Here is a 16971-nt window from a genome sequence, read left to right as displayed (position 1 = left end):
TCAACATAATGTGACCCTGGACCACAAAATCAGTCAATTTTTTGAAATAAAGATTTATACAGCTGAATAAATAGCTTTCGATGTATGGTTTGTTAGGATAGGAAAATATTTGGCTAAGATACAACTTTTTGAAAATCTGGAATCTGAGGGTGGAAAAAAATCGCCTTTGAAGTTGTCCAAATAAATGTACAAGATAAATTTACAAAATATCCAAGGAACATGATATTTACTCATTTTTTGGAAAAGAAAAATCAATAATTTTGACCCATACAATGTTGCCTATTGCTACAAATATGTACCCCAGCTACTTATGGCTGGTTTAGTAGTCCAGGGTCACATAAGAGTTTCAGAGCCTATTTTTTCTTTGCAAAAAATGCAGAGATCCTTTGGAGCCCCTTGTTTTCCATATTATTTCTGGTTTCTTTCCATTGTGACAAATAAAAGTAGGCTTATTGTTTAATTTGATTGAAGAAACATACAGTAACTACATATAAAAAAGATTAAATAAACAGTTTTTGTTGTGTGGATTTTGTGACTTTAGAGCCCCCTACAGTTAAGTGAGTGCAGTCAAAGTCCCTTTAAATGGGTCATCGGGTGCAAAACTAACTTTTCCATGTTGTTTGAACATTAATATGTGTTGGAAGTTTGAGTACACAACCACCCTACAATGATAAAAATCCACCCAGTGCTATTTTTTAATCTTTAAAACTAATATCCCCTGTTTAAAATCAGTTCATTCATAGCTTCTTGTCGTTGTGACGAAATACATTTGATTGACATTAGCGTTTTACCTTAGCCCCTCCCTGTGTCGACCACTGATCTATATAATGACTGGATTGCTCATTGCGTTCTAAACCATAGATATATATACATAGATACCGCATTGGACCGCTCCAAGCACGTAGATGCGTCCGCCATATTGGAACGGTCCACTTGACGTCATTCACCATACTGTAGGTTCGCAGACCAACGGCTGTGCAGGACTGTGGCTTTTCGAATTTTCAGTGATTACTATGAGATCTATGGGTGAATGACGTCAAGTAGACCGCAGTGAAATGGCGGATGGCTTACGTATAACGGCCCATAGAAACAGTCGCTAATGAGGCATCTATGTATATATATCTATGTTCTAAACTGCCGTTAGGCAGTGAAGCCACCGGAAGTGTTCGATCCGCCATCTTACTATTCCCTACCTGCAGAGAGCGCCATTGAGTCACATGTAAATTGCTGACCTAAAATCACCCGATTTGAAGCGTATCTTTCACACAGGATTAGTTTTTAGGATATGTGTATGTAAATTAATTTTTACTTAAGATGTTTTCTGGAATGTTTATGGTCTTTTCGGGCTGGATAAGCCATATATTGAAATCGTTTTGGTGGGCGTGTCAGCTGCGCACTTGCAGAAACAGGTAACTGATCCAACACTAAATATATTTCTTTATGTACCTAATTATGCAGGAAATAAATAATACACAGTACCATATATCTGGTATTAGTATCTGAAATTGATTCGATTATACAGTAAATAATACAATCCAAGTCTCTGTTACTATATTGCTGGTTATATTGAAATTCAAATATTTGAAATAAAGCTTATGTCTTTAAGTCCGTACCATTTGTAGTCAGCGGTATATTCTCCGAGTCATGGTGTGTATTTTTAATGTGCCTGATTGAGCAACATCTATTTCAGACTCTTCAGATCAGCAAATTCTGTAATGATTTACTAACATTACCGTTTCCATCTGAGTAAAATGGCCTGTATGTTGAATTAATTATTAATTTAACGAACAAATCATTACCTGCTTCAAAATGAAAAACGTTACTGTTAAGTATTGTTGAAACATGCAGTTAGTCTACTGTACGAATATAAACAACACAATGACATAAACCGTGAATAACTGTACTGAGATCATATGATGTTTATCTGATGTACGCGACTGTAATGTAGGCTATGAACGTACATTTTTAATAAGCAGAGGGAATTCCCAACATTAACCATTTACATGCTTAGGACGTTTGCGTTGTGAAATTGTACAGTGAGACTTCAGGTATAAAAACACTGACTTGTTATGTGATGTTTTCTCAATAAAATCGTATAGTTTCCTATTCATTCAATGGAATGTATGCGAATACTAGGGAATACTAATATGGCGGTGCGGTGGCTTCACTTTTATGACGTCATGAGCAATCCAGTTCTCTATTATAGATCAGTGGTGTCGACTCAGGTGCAGAGGAAGACTCTAGGTGCGTTCCATTCGACCGTAAGTGGACTGCGAAGTGGACTTCACAGGGTATTCCGCCATCTTAAGTGAGATTCCAAACCGAAGGGAGCGAACATGTTCAGTTCGAAGGGCACTGCGAACGGCATAGGGAATAAGGGAACATCAGTACTTCACTTCACAGGAAGTGGACGGGGAAAACTACCCAACTGTCATTGCGCACCGCGTCACCAGTTCGAAGTAATGATGGAGCAGAGCCGTTGAAGTTTTTTTTAAGGCTCTGAAATGAAGCGGTTGCAATAAATGTTGTTATTATTATACAAATTAGAGTGTTTATGAATGGTTATGGCGATTCATGTTACATTTGCATATCGTATTTTATGAATGAAAGTAAAACTGGCGAGGTGAAGCTCTGTCTTGTTTTATTTAATGTTACCACAGGATAGTTAAATATAGGCTGTGTGGGGAAAAAAAGTGCGTGAGATAAAACCACTACAATCTGTTAATCTGTTAACGGTCTAAACATACATTTGGACTATATTTTTTTAGATACATACGTTTATATGTATTTTATATGTATTTAAATTTGAAAGTAAAATAAATTACAATATTTATTTATGTTAAATCATAATCTGCGTGACCTGCCGTTGATTTGCTTTGATGACGTTCCAGGGCATTCCAAATGAGCGATTATTGTCAGCGAAGTCCACTTCAACGGATGTACCGTGCTAAGGGAGTAGGGAGCAGTGAACACTGCGTAGGGACCCTGTCGATCGGAACGCACCTTCTAATTGAGTGATTGAGGTGTTCTGTTGTTGGATGTAATAATGAACATAGTAGTAGTCATTTACTACCAACATCTGAGCAGCTGAAGAAGCAGAGGTTTAACGTTACTTATGTTTTTAAATGGAAAGCGCCAATCCCGATCTCCATAAGCATCCATCTTCGTGCAAATCGTTCCTGATGCAGCTTCACCCACAGCAGAAGTGAGTATAAGGGTTTTTTATGCATCTTTGCAAATGGCCTTTCTTAATAATGTGCTTGTAGGCAAGTTTCGCCGATAAATCAAATGCAGCTAAATGTGCTAAAGTAAACATAATCCCAGAGAGGGGCGGGGCGAGCAGAGCTCGTGGCATTTAAAGAGGCCATGTCTTAAAATGAGCTGAAATTTTGCAGAGCTGATGTTGACAAGGTAAAAGGGCGTTTTTTTACACTACTATTGAGAATTTTTAATTAAAGTATATTAGAGACTTTTCATTAAGACCCTAAAGAATCATATGAACTTGTGGAAAATGGCCATCCGATGACCCCTTTAAAAGAAGCCTCTTCTACTCGTCAAGCCTGCATTTATTTGATCCAAAATACAGCAAAAGCAATAATATTGTGAAATATTTTTACTATTTAAAATAACTTGTATTCTATAGTCTTTGGTGCAGTTCAATATCGTAAATATTATCTGTTGCTGCCGTAAAGCCGCTTTCACAGAAGTTCGTACCGCGAAACAAACACACTCACAAAACAGACCTTGAGGAAGTGTGAGAAAAAGTGCACAATCATACGTTTTGAAACATAAGTTTTGAAACTTGAAACTGATAACCCTAACTCTTAAGGTTTAAAACCCAAAAAAGTCCCATTCCCTAAAAATGGGGGCAGCCATTTGTAAATTTGATGGGTGTGGCTTCCGGTCTAATCAGAGTCTAGGGCTGTATCCAAAATCGCCCCCATATCCTCGAAAAGGGCACTATTTAAAGGGAAAGCCATTTTTAGTGGTGTCCGAAACCATAGTGGATGTTCTCGGTTCAACCGATGTACACTCAGCGCCTAGAAAATACCCATAATTCACTGTAGAGATGAATTTCCGCGTCTCGCCAGAAGATGGTGCCTGCAGCTGAATCATCCAGCAATTAATTTTTCAATGAGATCACGTCCACGGCGTACAAGCCTATACACAGGTATAAATTCATTGTAAATTGATTATTAGATTGTTTAGCTAGGGTTAAATATTGGTACATTTGAGTAAGGGTTTAGCTGTAAAAAAACAGCTGGTTCTGTGCCGCCAATATGGACGATTGATGACGTGTTGTGAAAAAACTACAATGGAAGTAGATGGTGGCTTAAATAATTATTCACTGACATTGCATCTTTTTATCCGACTCTGTAACATCTGTAATTTTCAGATGCTGAAAACAAAATTTAGAAATTACAAGCCAGAGTAAAATTACATCTTATTTGTTATGACTAGAAAGACAACAAAAGTCAGCAAAAATACAAAAACTTGTCTTTATGCAACAGTCAATATACAACAACCTCTTTTTTATTTTTATCCTGATTCAAAAGCACTTATCCAGTATATTTCATAATGGGGGGCTATAGGTTGTCTGCTGAAGAGATTATGTAACAGTGCTTGAGTCTCCAACCTTTACAAGTACCTGCAGAAAATTAGCATAGTAGTTTTTCATTTCTGTCTTTGCAAGGCTTTTGTGTTATATTCTTACTAAACAAAAGTTAAATCTTTAAAAACAGCATAAAGAATGACAGGCTTATTCATCATCTAATATATAATGAGATAACGAATCTTTCAATATCTTAAATGGTAAATCTTATTCATCATGTGGAAATATCTTTTTTCCAACATCCATGCAATCTGCAGAACAATTTTAATTGTTGTTTTGCTTTCACAATATAAACACTGACAGCTATGACATTATTTGTAATGTTGAATTCCAGTGCATCCATTAAAAAATATAATCATGAGGAAATATCAAACAGTTGCACATAAGTACATACAGGTTCTACAGCAAAGCAATACTCACTTCTAATACAAAACATCCTTGACTGAAAAGGTGTGTCTATAACAGATCAGAAACTAAACTTATTCTCCCTTCACACCAAAGCTGACATTTAGAATCAAATGCTAATATCACAAAATGATTCGTTAAATGTCAATTTAACTTAGGTCAAAAAACAGCCATTTTGCACTAATGGCAATGAAATGCAAGAATGGTGCCACTAAATACTTCATTACAAAGATGAAAATATCTAAAAGCCCCTCGGTGATAGTCTCAGAGGATGTCTACACATACTGTGTGCTCCTAACATGAACACTGTATACTTCATAGTCAAGGTCATCAAACACCTTCACTAGTAGCACAAATTTACAAAATTACACCTTATCAAGCACCATGGCGTGAATAATGTGTTGCAAGTTTATATAACAGTGTGTTTTAACAGTTTCAACAGAGGGAAGTCACGCTGTCATCCATGCAAATCTTAAGATTTAGGTCCAATCTCTGTATCCCACACCTCTCTTTCTCCGAACAGCTTTTTTCTTAGGTTTAGACAAATCCTTTTGTTATGGAGTGGAAAAGACCACGGTACACTTTCATTGTTCTGTGGAATGATTGCTTGTCTTTTTGAAAGAAAATTTTACAGCTTGTTTTATTGTTTGAGAAACTGAATTTGTGTTTTCAGTACATTGTTTGGCTGCTCTCACAGTTCCCAAAGAAAATGCATTTACTTTCATTTGAAAAAAATCAGATTATGGGAATCCACTTTGATGGCTCATAGACCACTAATGAACATAGATTTCCTGACCATTCAAGGCCACATCATTGATGTCTTTTCCAAAGCATGATTATAATCTTGATGGTCCAAATCATCTCATTTCCTCACTTAGGAAAACATTCTGCAGATCATTTTAGAGCAATCCATTGCTTTTCCCTCTTAGTGCAGTTAAGAAAGGTAGAAAAAAATGACTTATGAGCCAACATGGCGTTTTGCCTTCAGTATATGGCCTTGCTGTCAAGTTGTATTTACCTCAAAGTAGCTTAAAACTCTGTGGTGGAGATCTGGGTGACCTCAGACTGCAGATCTTTCGGTGTCCTTGGTTGTGTACCAGGAGGCATCTGCTCCAGGTCTAGTCATGTAGGCCTCTTCATGGATTCAGACTTGGCGCACACCGAGATGGGCTCTCTTGTGGCACTGCGGGCTCTGGAAAAGCTGCTCTGCTCCATGCGGGAACGAAAGGGCAAGCAGACTTCTCTAAAACACCTCTTGAAGTTTTCATCCAGAAATGCATACAGGACTGGGTTGAGGCTGCTGTTCATGTAGCCCAGAGCAATACACAGATGCCAGCAGGCGACCACAAGCAGATTCTTCTGGTTGATCTCCACCACAGTTTTGATGATGATGAAGAGATGGATGGGAGTCCAGCAGATGATGAAGGCCGCCACCACTACCAAAACCATGCGGGTGATCCGCCGGAGGTTCCTGTCCTTCTCTTTGGAGCCGGACAGCAAGCGCACACTCTTGAGGCGAAGGATCATCAGGCCGTAACAGATGGTGATGACCAAGACGGGAACCACAAAGGCGAAAATGAAAACACAGATCTTGGTCACAGTATCCCAGTACCAATCTGGGTCTGGGAATTTCAACATGCAGACTGTTTTGCCTGTAGAGAATACATGCAAAAAGAAGATAAGAAGGTCAGTTCTAATCAATCAGTTTACATACACCTTGCATAATCTGCAAGTAATGGTAATTATTTTACGAAAATAAGAGGGATCATAGAAAATGCATTTTATTTTTTATTTAGTACTGACCTGAATAAGATTTAGTCAATTGTTAATACTGTGTTGTTACCTAAATGATCCAAGCTTTTTTTAGTTAGTAGTGAAAACTTTTGAACAGAATTAATATGATATTTTTTCCATTTAGTACTGCCCTTTAGAAACTACAGAAGATACTTACATGTTTCCCAGAAGATAAAATAAGTTAAATTGACTGAAAAAGCTCTTAAACTCATGTGAGCATTTGAACCTTCTGTAATATTTGCATATGAGTCCCTCAGTTTTCCTCAGTGTGAATAGATGGATCTCAAAATCATACAATCATTGTTGAAAAGGGTTCAAATACACAAAAATGCTGAAAAACAAAAGAATTTGTGGGACCTGAAGGATTTTTCCGAAGAACAGCGGGCAGTTTAACTGTTCAGGACAAACAAGGGACTCATGAACAACGATCAGTAAGCAAAAAATATCATGTTACATGAAGATATTTTGTAAATGTCCTACCATAAATATATCAAAACTTAATTTTAGATTTTTGACAGACAACCTTTCTGAATATTTTGATTTTGTTTTTTGCACTTTTCCAGATTTTCAAAAAGTTGTAATTTGGCCAAATATTGTCCTATCCTTTCAGTATGATGTATATATCTCAATAAAAAAAAAAATTAGCCTTATGACTGGTTTTGTGGTCCAGGGTCACAAATATCAGGTAGAGTACATGGCAAATTTTCTCGAGAAAAATACTATAATATTGAAGGTTAAATGAGTTTATGGTCACCAAATGTTTTTTTTTTTCTGAGGTAAATGTGACATTACGTGACATTGTAATTATACACGAGACAGGATACAGATTTCTGTAAGTTGTACTCCTTTTAACATACCTTTGGATGTTCCTTCATGTTTATTTCATACTGAAACTGTTTTTAAAGTAGAGGAGATAATCAATTTATGTGCTTCACTTTGCCACTTATCTTGTACTGAGGCACATTAAACAGCGCCAAAACGGTATTTATGACTTACGACAGATCTTGTTTCATATCAAATGTAACAAACCACAAAGCTTATTGTGATTTATTTGATGGTAGGCACGCTACAATGTTTCTTTCATTAACTGAAAAGATGCTAAACTAATCAATTATTTGGATTTAAGAATCAACCCAGCCCTACTCAATTGGGCTAAAAAAAGGTCATATTATGTAGCTTTGATTACATGCGATTGAATTGATAAAGTTACTGAATTGAATCAAATACCTTGAAACAAAAAGCTGAAGAACAAATTCTTGTGCTTTTTTCTACTCATTTTGCTCTACTCCTCACCTGTTTCTGTCACTTTAGTAACGGCCATAACCATGACTGGGAAGCCGACTGCAGAGGAGAGAAGCCATATACAGATGTTGATGACCTTTGCTTTTACCGGTGTGCGGAAGTCCAGGGCTCTCACTGGATGGCACACGGCAATGTACCGGTCCACACTCATCATCGTCAAAGTGAAAATACTGGTAAACATGTTGTAGTAGTCAATAGCAATGATCAGTTTACACAGGAGCTCTCCAAATGGCCAGGTGCTCATGAGGTATTTGGCACTCTGGAAGGGTAAAGTACTGGTGGCCAACGCATCGGCCAAAGCCAGGTTAAAGATGTAAATGTTGGTAGCTGTCTTCATCTTTGTGTACCTAAAGAAGAAAAAGAGTAAAAGTCAGTCTAAGAGATTCAGCGAGATGAGCACTTCATCATTTTCGAATGTTGATCCGCTGCACCTGGGTTTGCAATGACGGTATTGATGAATACAGATGGAAATGAATGGGATGCACTGATTGTGCATGATTTGAGGTTCTTCTTTGCCCTTTTCATTATAAATATCAGACATGATTAACATGATGATCAACTCAAAAAATGGGGAAAAAGAAACATGCTCTTTTAACGCCCTGCAAGCAACTTGTATTTTAATAATTAAAAAGGTAAACTATGAAAATGAAAATGCATTTTTTTATATTCTGATAGTTTTTTAAAATACATATATATAAATTTCAAAACGTGGTTTGTTATCCTTGTTGCACTTAATGTTTTCCATTAAAAACAATATTTACACAATATACAGTTTAAAAGTATATTTTTTTAGATATCTCTTACTGTGTTTCTTAAGGTACTAATACAGATTTTTGTGTTACTAAAATAATGATTGTTAAAGACAGTTTTATGATTATTATTTTAAGGATATAATGGATGACTTGGCTATAACGGCTAAAAAACTAATTTTTAGTGTATTTACAACATCTACCAGCAGGTGCTAACAACATGCTTTCATTAAATGAAGGTGTATCAAGAGTCTGTGATATAATACAATAATCAGCTCATAATTATCTTCAAATTAGTAGTGGGTTGATGAATCATGGGGTATCCTTTGAAAGGATGGATTAACCATAGTTAAAGAAAAGCCCAAAGCCAAAGGCATGAATTGTAATCCATTGATTATCCTCTCTTTGAGATTTGTCTGGTGCCCACACACTGTGATCTCTTTTGAGGACTTGACATTTGAAGTCTCACAGAGAAGAAGAGAGAAGACAGCACATCCATTAGTGACACTACAGTTTATTCCTCTCTTTGTACATGGCTATGCATGTGGTGAGATGAATAAATCCATTATTATAAGTTCCATTAGGTCTTTTGTACTGAGTGCATAAGATGTTTTGTTGTATATCCATGACTCATGTTTGCATCTCTAATTTTACCCTAGCCCATCATTCAGAGGAAAATACTGGTTTGCTATGTTTTGTCCATTCGTACTCTTATTTAGCACTGCCATGAATCACGTTTCACGCTAATTCATTGTATCAGGGGACTTATTCGTCACAGACATGTTCTGGAAAATAATGTTTAGAAGTAGTACCATTGTATTGACCTCTGAATGGTGTGCGTGCATAATTTTCAGGTAATTTTTGTGTTGTTGATAACAGGCCTGCCGAATACATATGTGACCCTGGACCACAAAACCAGTCATAAGGTTAAATTTTACAAAACTGAGATGTATACATCATATGAAAGCTCAATAAATAAGCTTTCTATTGATATATGGTTTGTTAGGATAGGACAATATTTGGCCGAGATACAACTGTTTGAAAATCTGGAATCTGAGGGTGCAAAAAATCAAAATACTGAGAAAATCACCTTTAAAGTTGTCCACATTAGGTTCTTAACTATGCATATTACTAATCAAAAATTACATTTTGATATATTTACAGTAGGAATTTTACAAAAAATCTTCATGGAACACGATCTTTACTTAATTTCCTAATGATTTTTGGCATAAAAGAAAAATCAATAATTTTGACCCATACAATGTATTTTTGGCTATTGCTACAAATATACCCCAGCGACTTAAGACTGGTTTTGTGGTCCAGGGTCACATATATAGTTGCAAATAGTTTTTTGTTTGTTTGTTTTAGGCAGAAACTTCAATTAAATTTTGTTTAAATGCTGAAAATGTGTTCAAATTTTGTAATTGTGTTTCTGCTTCCTTTTATGGGTTGTTTAGATACAGTTGAAGTCAAAAGTTTACATACACCTTGCAGAATCTGCAAAATGTTAATTATTTTACCAATATAAGAGGGATCATACAAAATGCATGTTGTTTTTTATTTATTACTGACCTTAATAAGATATTTCACATAAAAGACGTTTACATATAGTCTAAATATAGATTAATTGATAAAAATGACCCTGTTCAAAAGTTTACATACACTTGATTATTAATACTGTTGTTACCTGAATGATTCACAGCTGTTTTTTTTTAGTCCCTTGTTTTGTCCTGAACAGTTAAACTGCCTGCTGTTCTTCAGAAAAATCCTTCAGGTCCTATAAATTCTTTGGTTTTTCAGCATTTTTGTGTATTTGAACCCTTTCCAACAATGACTGTATGATTTTGAGATCCATCTTTTCACACTAAGGACAACTGAGGGACTCATAGGCAACTTTTACAGAAGGTTCAAACACTCACTGATGCTCCAGAAGGAAAAACGATGCATTAGGAGCCAGGGGGTGAAAACTTTTGAACAGAATGAAGATGTGGACATTTTTCTTATTTTGCTTAAATATTGTGGGTTTTTTTTTTTTTTTCATTTAGTACTGCCCATCAGATGCTACAGAAGATACTTACATGTTTCCCAGAAGACAAAATAAGTTAAATTTACCCTGATCTTTAAGTTCGAAAAGTTTTCACCCCCTGGCTTTTAACGCATTTTGTTTCCTTCTGAAGCATCAGTGAGCGTTTAAACCTGTAATAGTTGCATATGAGTCCCTCAGCTGTCCTCAGTGTGAAAAGATGGATCTCAAAATCATACAGTCATTGTTGAAAAGGGGTCAAATACACAAAAATGCAAAAACAAAGAATTTGTGGGACCTGAAGGATTTTTCTGAAGGACAGCGGGCAGTTTAACTGTTCAGGACAAACAAGAGACATATAAACAAAAATTCAACTAGTATTTTCTCTTGTGGACTATATGTAAACGTCCTTTATGTGAAATATCACATTCAGGTCAGTACTAAATAAAAAATAACATGCATTTTGTATGATCCCTTTATTTTGATGAAGTAATGGACATTTTGCAGATTCTGTAAGGTGTGTAAACATTTGACTTCAACTGTAGTTTTACTTAAATGTTTTTTTGTGCAGTGTGAGAACTAATGGATTAAAATGAGGGTAAGCTTTGATGAGGATGTAATCTAAAATGCATCTATATCAAGTTGTCTGTCTGCAGTTGAGACTTTAGGGAGAATTATTAATGAGTTTTTTTCACAGCAGACTTCCTATTGTACAGTTTCTGCCTTCCAGGCGGTGGTGGCTGATACGCTTTAATACTCTCTTCTGCTACTTTTTTTATGTCTCCAAATGGGAAAAGGCTTCTGTGAAAGACAGGCAATCCAGACATCGCGAATATGATTAGCCCATTCAAACTGTTCCTTTTAGGCAGTGGTTTTGCACTCCTGAAGATATGTGCTGTGAATAGATTAGAAAGATGTGATCTAGCTGAATTGTAATAGTTCTGTGATCTAAACCCCACTGAAGGAACATATCAAAGACTCATTATATTTTAAGGCAGGTCTTTTTTCAGTTTTGGATTCTGCTTCCTGACTTTCTTTTGGCAAAATACAGTGTCTAAAGATGTAAACTACAAATGTTCAGTTTCATAGTTTATTTTAAATGTGTACAACCTAAAATGAATACATCACTTTGATTTCTTATGAATTGTTAGCCTTATGCCTATTAACATAATTTTCCTGGGATTGATTATATTCACACTGTACACTGTGTATTATTTGTGCTTGAAGTTCTTTTCATTTTCATACGAATGCTTTGCTCTCTCTCTTTCTATTATAGGCTATATATACACTACCACTCAAAAGACTTTTAATGTTTTTTCAAAGAGAAGACTCTTTTGTTCACCAAGCCTGTATTTATTTGATTCAAAGTACAGCAACAACAGAAGCATTTTGAAATATTTAAATTTAAATTTTTACTATTTAAAATAACTGCTTTCTATTTGAATATATTTTAAAATGTCATTTATTCCTGTGATCAAAGCTCAAATTTCAGCATCATTACTCCAGTCTCACGTGATCCCTCAGAAATACTTCTTATTTGCTGATTTGACGAGTAATGATGCTAAAAATGCAGCTTTTAAATCATAGGAATAAATTACATTTTAAAATACATTCAAATAGACAACAGTTATTTTAAACAGTAAAAATATTTCAATTTGTTTTTGCTGTACTTTGAATAAAATAAATGCAGGCTTGGTGTGCAGAAGAGACTTACATTTAAACAAAAGGTGGCATGTCCAGAATTATTCATACCCTCTGCAAACTGTCACAGTCTATGGGAAAATCCAAAGTTCTATACCATTCCAAACAGCTGTTCTAAAGCATCCAAATTAGCCTGATTCATTGGGATCACCACCAAGGCCATCCTGATGAATCTTGGCTCTGCTGGTGGCAACATCTCAAGGCAAACATTTCAATGGACACTGCACACCGCTGGGTTCCACAGAAGCAGACCAAGGACACCACTTCTCCAGATAAGGCACACAAAAGCCTGCTTGGCCTTTGCAAATGCTCATCTGGACAAAGAAGACTTCTGGTCTTCTGTTTTATAATCAAATGAAACAAAAATTTAATTGTTTGGCCACAATGATGTAGCCTTCATTTGGTGTAAAAAAGGAGAAGCCTTCAACCCTAAGAACACCATCCCCACTGTCAAACATGGTGGTGGGAACTTAATGTTTTGGGGGTGTTTTTCAGCCGGTGGACAAGGGAACCTAATCACAGTAAACGGCACCATGAAAAAGGAGCAATACATCAAAATTCTCAACAACAACATCAGGCATTCTGCAGAGAAACTTGGCCTTGGGCACCAGTAGACATTTCAGCACGACAACGACCCAAAACACACAGCAAAAGTGGTGAAGAAATGGTTAGCAGACAAAAACATTAATGTTTTGCAGTGGCCCAGCCAGAGTCCTGACTTAAATCCAACTGAGAATCTATGGAGGGAGCTAAAGATCAGGGTGATGGCAAGAAGACCCTCCAACCTGAAAGTTGAGTTGGAGCTCATCGCTAAAGATGAACGGGCAAAAATACCAGTGGAGACATGCAAAAAGCTGGTCAGCAATTATAGGAAGCGTTTGATTAAAATTTTTTTTTATTGCTGTAATAGCCAAAAAAAGGCTTTTCTAATGATTATTGAGAAGGGTATGAATAATTTTGGACACAAAAGATGAATAAATAAAAGATGAGTACTAATTTTTTTCCAAAATGATGCCTCTTGTACATCGTCTTATTATTTTCTGGGAGACGTCTGTGTCATTTCTAATTAAAAAAAAACCTTGCTGGTTGAATAGAAGTAACTTTAAGTCAGAATTTGCCTAGCCTGGCTAACGCCAAACCACGTCATGATTCGTGGTCTGGGAACCACATGTTCATTTTCTCGTATTTGAGGCGTGGTTTACGAATGCCCAGAGCCGTTTATTGGGCGCTACGAATGTCTATGAAATGCGCCTGTGCGTAGCTCATAGCCAATCGTTTCAATTATACCGGATGACGTATGTACCTGGTCCTCCATTAGGGTGATTAATGGCAAGATAACCATAACGACTGGGGTCTCGCTAAGCCCCATTGCCTAACACCGTGTCACGCGAGTGGCGCGGCAAATCCCCGACAGTAATCTGCTGCCACATTCTATTTATGACGTGCTCACACAAAGTTTAAATGATTTGCAACGGTCGCTTTGTCGCGTCCAGTGTAGACACGGTGTTAGCCACTAACGGGGCTAGTTGATATATGAAGCTTTTGCCAAAGCCTGTTGGTAGCAGGGCAAAAACATCCTTCTTGGTTATGAAATGGTTTAATGCCAAAAGTTGCTCTTTTTTCAAAATAAACTTGCGTACTTAGAACACTATCTAAGGCTGCATCGAAAGATAACTTAGCGTCTGCTGCCATGCTGGATCCATAGTTATAAATAAACTGCTTCGGTGAGTCGCATAGAAGGCATCATCGTCTTGCTGCTCCCTCCCCGTTCTGTGATTGGTTCCCTATCTGAGGTGAAAATTTGGTCCATGGTTTCCAGGCTGCCTACCAGCGTGAATAAAATCGCGCTGCGTGCAAGGCAGCATGGGAAAACCCAGGCTAGAATTTGCCAGGGGTATGAATAATTTCGGGCTTGACTGTATATATATCACATTTTAGGTAATGTAATCTGATTACTTTTAGATTACTTTTAACCTACACTGTAAAAAAAAAGCCGTAAAATTTACGGGAAAACCCTGGCAGCTGTGGTTACCAGAGTTTTTCTGTAAAAAATACGGTAGCAATGTTTTACATTTTACGGTTTTCACTTAAATATACAGGTAAATACTGTAATTTCTGATTTTTTTTAAAAAACTGATATAATGGTGATTTACCAACCTTTTGAAGTACTGAAATCTGTTTTGTAACTTTGCAATACACTGATAACCACCAAAAGCAGGTGGTGATGACAACATCACATGATCAACCAAACCACATAACAATGAGGTTTTAAATAATAACATATATATAAGGTGCACCGTGTCATTCACACAAACACTAAACACCATCATGGTAACACACATAAAACTGATTTAATGCAAAAAACATTAATTTAACAGCATTATATGTAACATATAACCCTAATGTACAAAACTGCCAAGAAAAATCTAAGAAGAAAAAGTTATTTCCACAAAAAACATCAAATAAAAAAAAATTCAACACAGGGAATTCTGGGAATGTCAGTTTACGGTTATTCACTGTAAATTTTACGTTCTTTTTCACTTCAAAAAACGGTATACTGCCGTAAAATTACATGCAATGTCCAACACAGTTTTTCACCGTATATAGAAGGGGAACTTACCGTCAACCATTTCACAGGTTTTTACCGTAGCATTTTTACAGTTTTTTACCGTTAAATTCACAGTCATTTTTTACAGTGTAACTCACTCAAAAACTCAAATTAATCACATTAATTTGAGGGATAATAGTGTTCCATACTTATAAAAAATGCAATGTATATAGCAATAACACAAAGTGCAATAAATTTTAGCCTACATCTGGGGTTAGTAAGGAACTTCAGGCGGCTTGTAAACTGATGAAAAGCCAATAATTAATTAAATCGTAAAAGTATTTATTTGTTTATGCTGTGAGGCCTCTCAATTGTCTGTAATTATATAGCCACCTGACTAGTGGCTGACCTGTGTGCAATTCCATAGAAAGATAAATCGATTTAAAAAAAAAAAGCAATAGAGAGGATTAATCAATTATTAATAATTTACTGCCATAAAATATGGTTTAATCACATAATCAATAAAAACAGTAATTGTGGTCTGATTATGAATATTTTAAAAAGTAATATAAACTATTTACAAGTACAGCTTTTACAAGTAATCTGATTACATAGTCCAGATTACATATAATGAGTTACTACTACTAGAAAAAGGACATAAAATCAGATGACAACAGCAGCTTTCACAAGTGAGCTTTAAATTGTGGATGCTGTGAAAATGGTTCTTCCTCCAAAAACTACCCCTGAGCTAAACTTGCATCTGTGGGATATAATTTAGACTGGTTTTCTGTTCTATTGGTGCTGAGTGGAAGGTTCTCACAGCTACCCTCAGATGAGCACATCACAAAATCATCCTCAGCCCTGTCTTTTATCTTCCACCACTTGTTTAGATTCCAAACAAGATTACATTCCCAGCACATTCTCTACAGCAATTCCTGGGGTTCGAATATATCCAAGAGACATAGCCTATTTACATAAGTGCATCTTTCTCTTTAGACTTTATGCACTTAAACCAGAAAAGTTAGGCCAAAGTGGGTCATATCTGTACTTGCTAATGTCAAAGTGTGGTAAATTAAATAATTAAACATTATCCCACCTCTAGAGACTTTTAAAGTACATATTCAGTGAATAAAGTATTTCTCTTACCTGACCACACCGTACATAACGAGAATATTTCCAAACAATCCCACCACACAGATGACCGAGTACAGCGCGGTGATGCACACCGCGATAGCGACCGCCGTGCTGCCTCTCACCGCCTTCGGTTCGCTGCCTCCGCTCCAGTTGGACAGAAGTCCCGCTGGTTCCTCCGTAAAGCTCGAGTTTTGCTGAATTAACGCATAGTGCTCTGAAAAATCACTAACAGTCACTGTTGGAGGCTCCATTATGCGCTTTCCCCGTATAATACCAAACGCCTTCTAAGTAAAACGGAAAGATTATAAACGTATAACTTTAATGATATTGAACAGCAGCTGTGAGGACATCAACTCTACTGATCACTTTACGCAGCTCCCTCTTTTTGTCCTCTCCTCTCCGCTTCTCTGGAGCGCACTTGACTTCCAACTGCGTGTGCTGCTGTGCATGCGCTCGTACTTTCTCCCCAAGTACAATGAAAAGACTAGTGGAACACATGACAACTACTGCGCCAGCAATCAAAAGTGTCACTCGACATACTGTAAATGTGTATGCTATTTTACTATTTTAAGTGCGTTTGTTATATTTTCAATTTAATGTCTACATAGTTTTAACCTAACCATACAGCGTACCTGGAAAAATACAGTTCTTTGGAAATCTATATGAAACATGAAGCCTAAAATGTAAATTCTCTGAGTGAAGT

At 36.5% G+C, this 16971-nt stretch overlaps 1 protein-coding gene across 1 annotated transcript; it reads right to left on the bottom strand.

Moving 5' to 3' along the window:
* Window positions 1–4511: 4511 nt before the first annotated feature.
* Window positions 4512–16663, bottom strand: oprd1b (opioid receptor, delta 1b). The gene is given in 6 exon segments (XM_073846888.1): window positions 4512–6669; window positions 8105–8460; window positions 16281–16369; window positions 16371–16401; window positions 16403–16431; window positions 16433–16663. Coding segments are annotated over 6 exon segments (1122 nt in total). The 5' UTR covers window positions 16520–16663; the 3' UTR covers window positions 4512–6139.
* Between the last annotated feature and the right edge of the window lie 308 nt (window positions 16664–16971).

Source organism: Garra rufa, chromosome 9 (genome assembly GCF_049309525.1).
Source record: "Garra rufa chromosome 9, GarRuf1.0, whole genome shotgun sequence".
Classification (NCBI taxonomy): domain Eukaryota; kingdom Metazoa; phylum Chordata; class Actinopteri; order Cypriniformes; family Cyprinidae; genus Garra; species Garra rufa.
The sequence above is the reverse complement of the archived record's forward strand: the minus strand, read 5'-3'. Positions and strand labels throughout refer to the sequence as shown.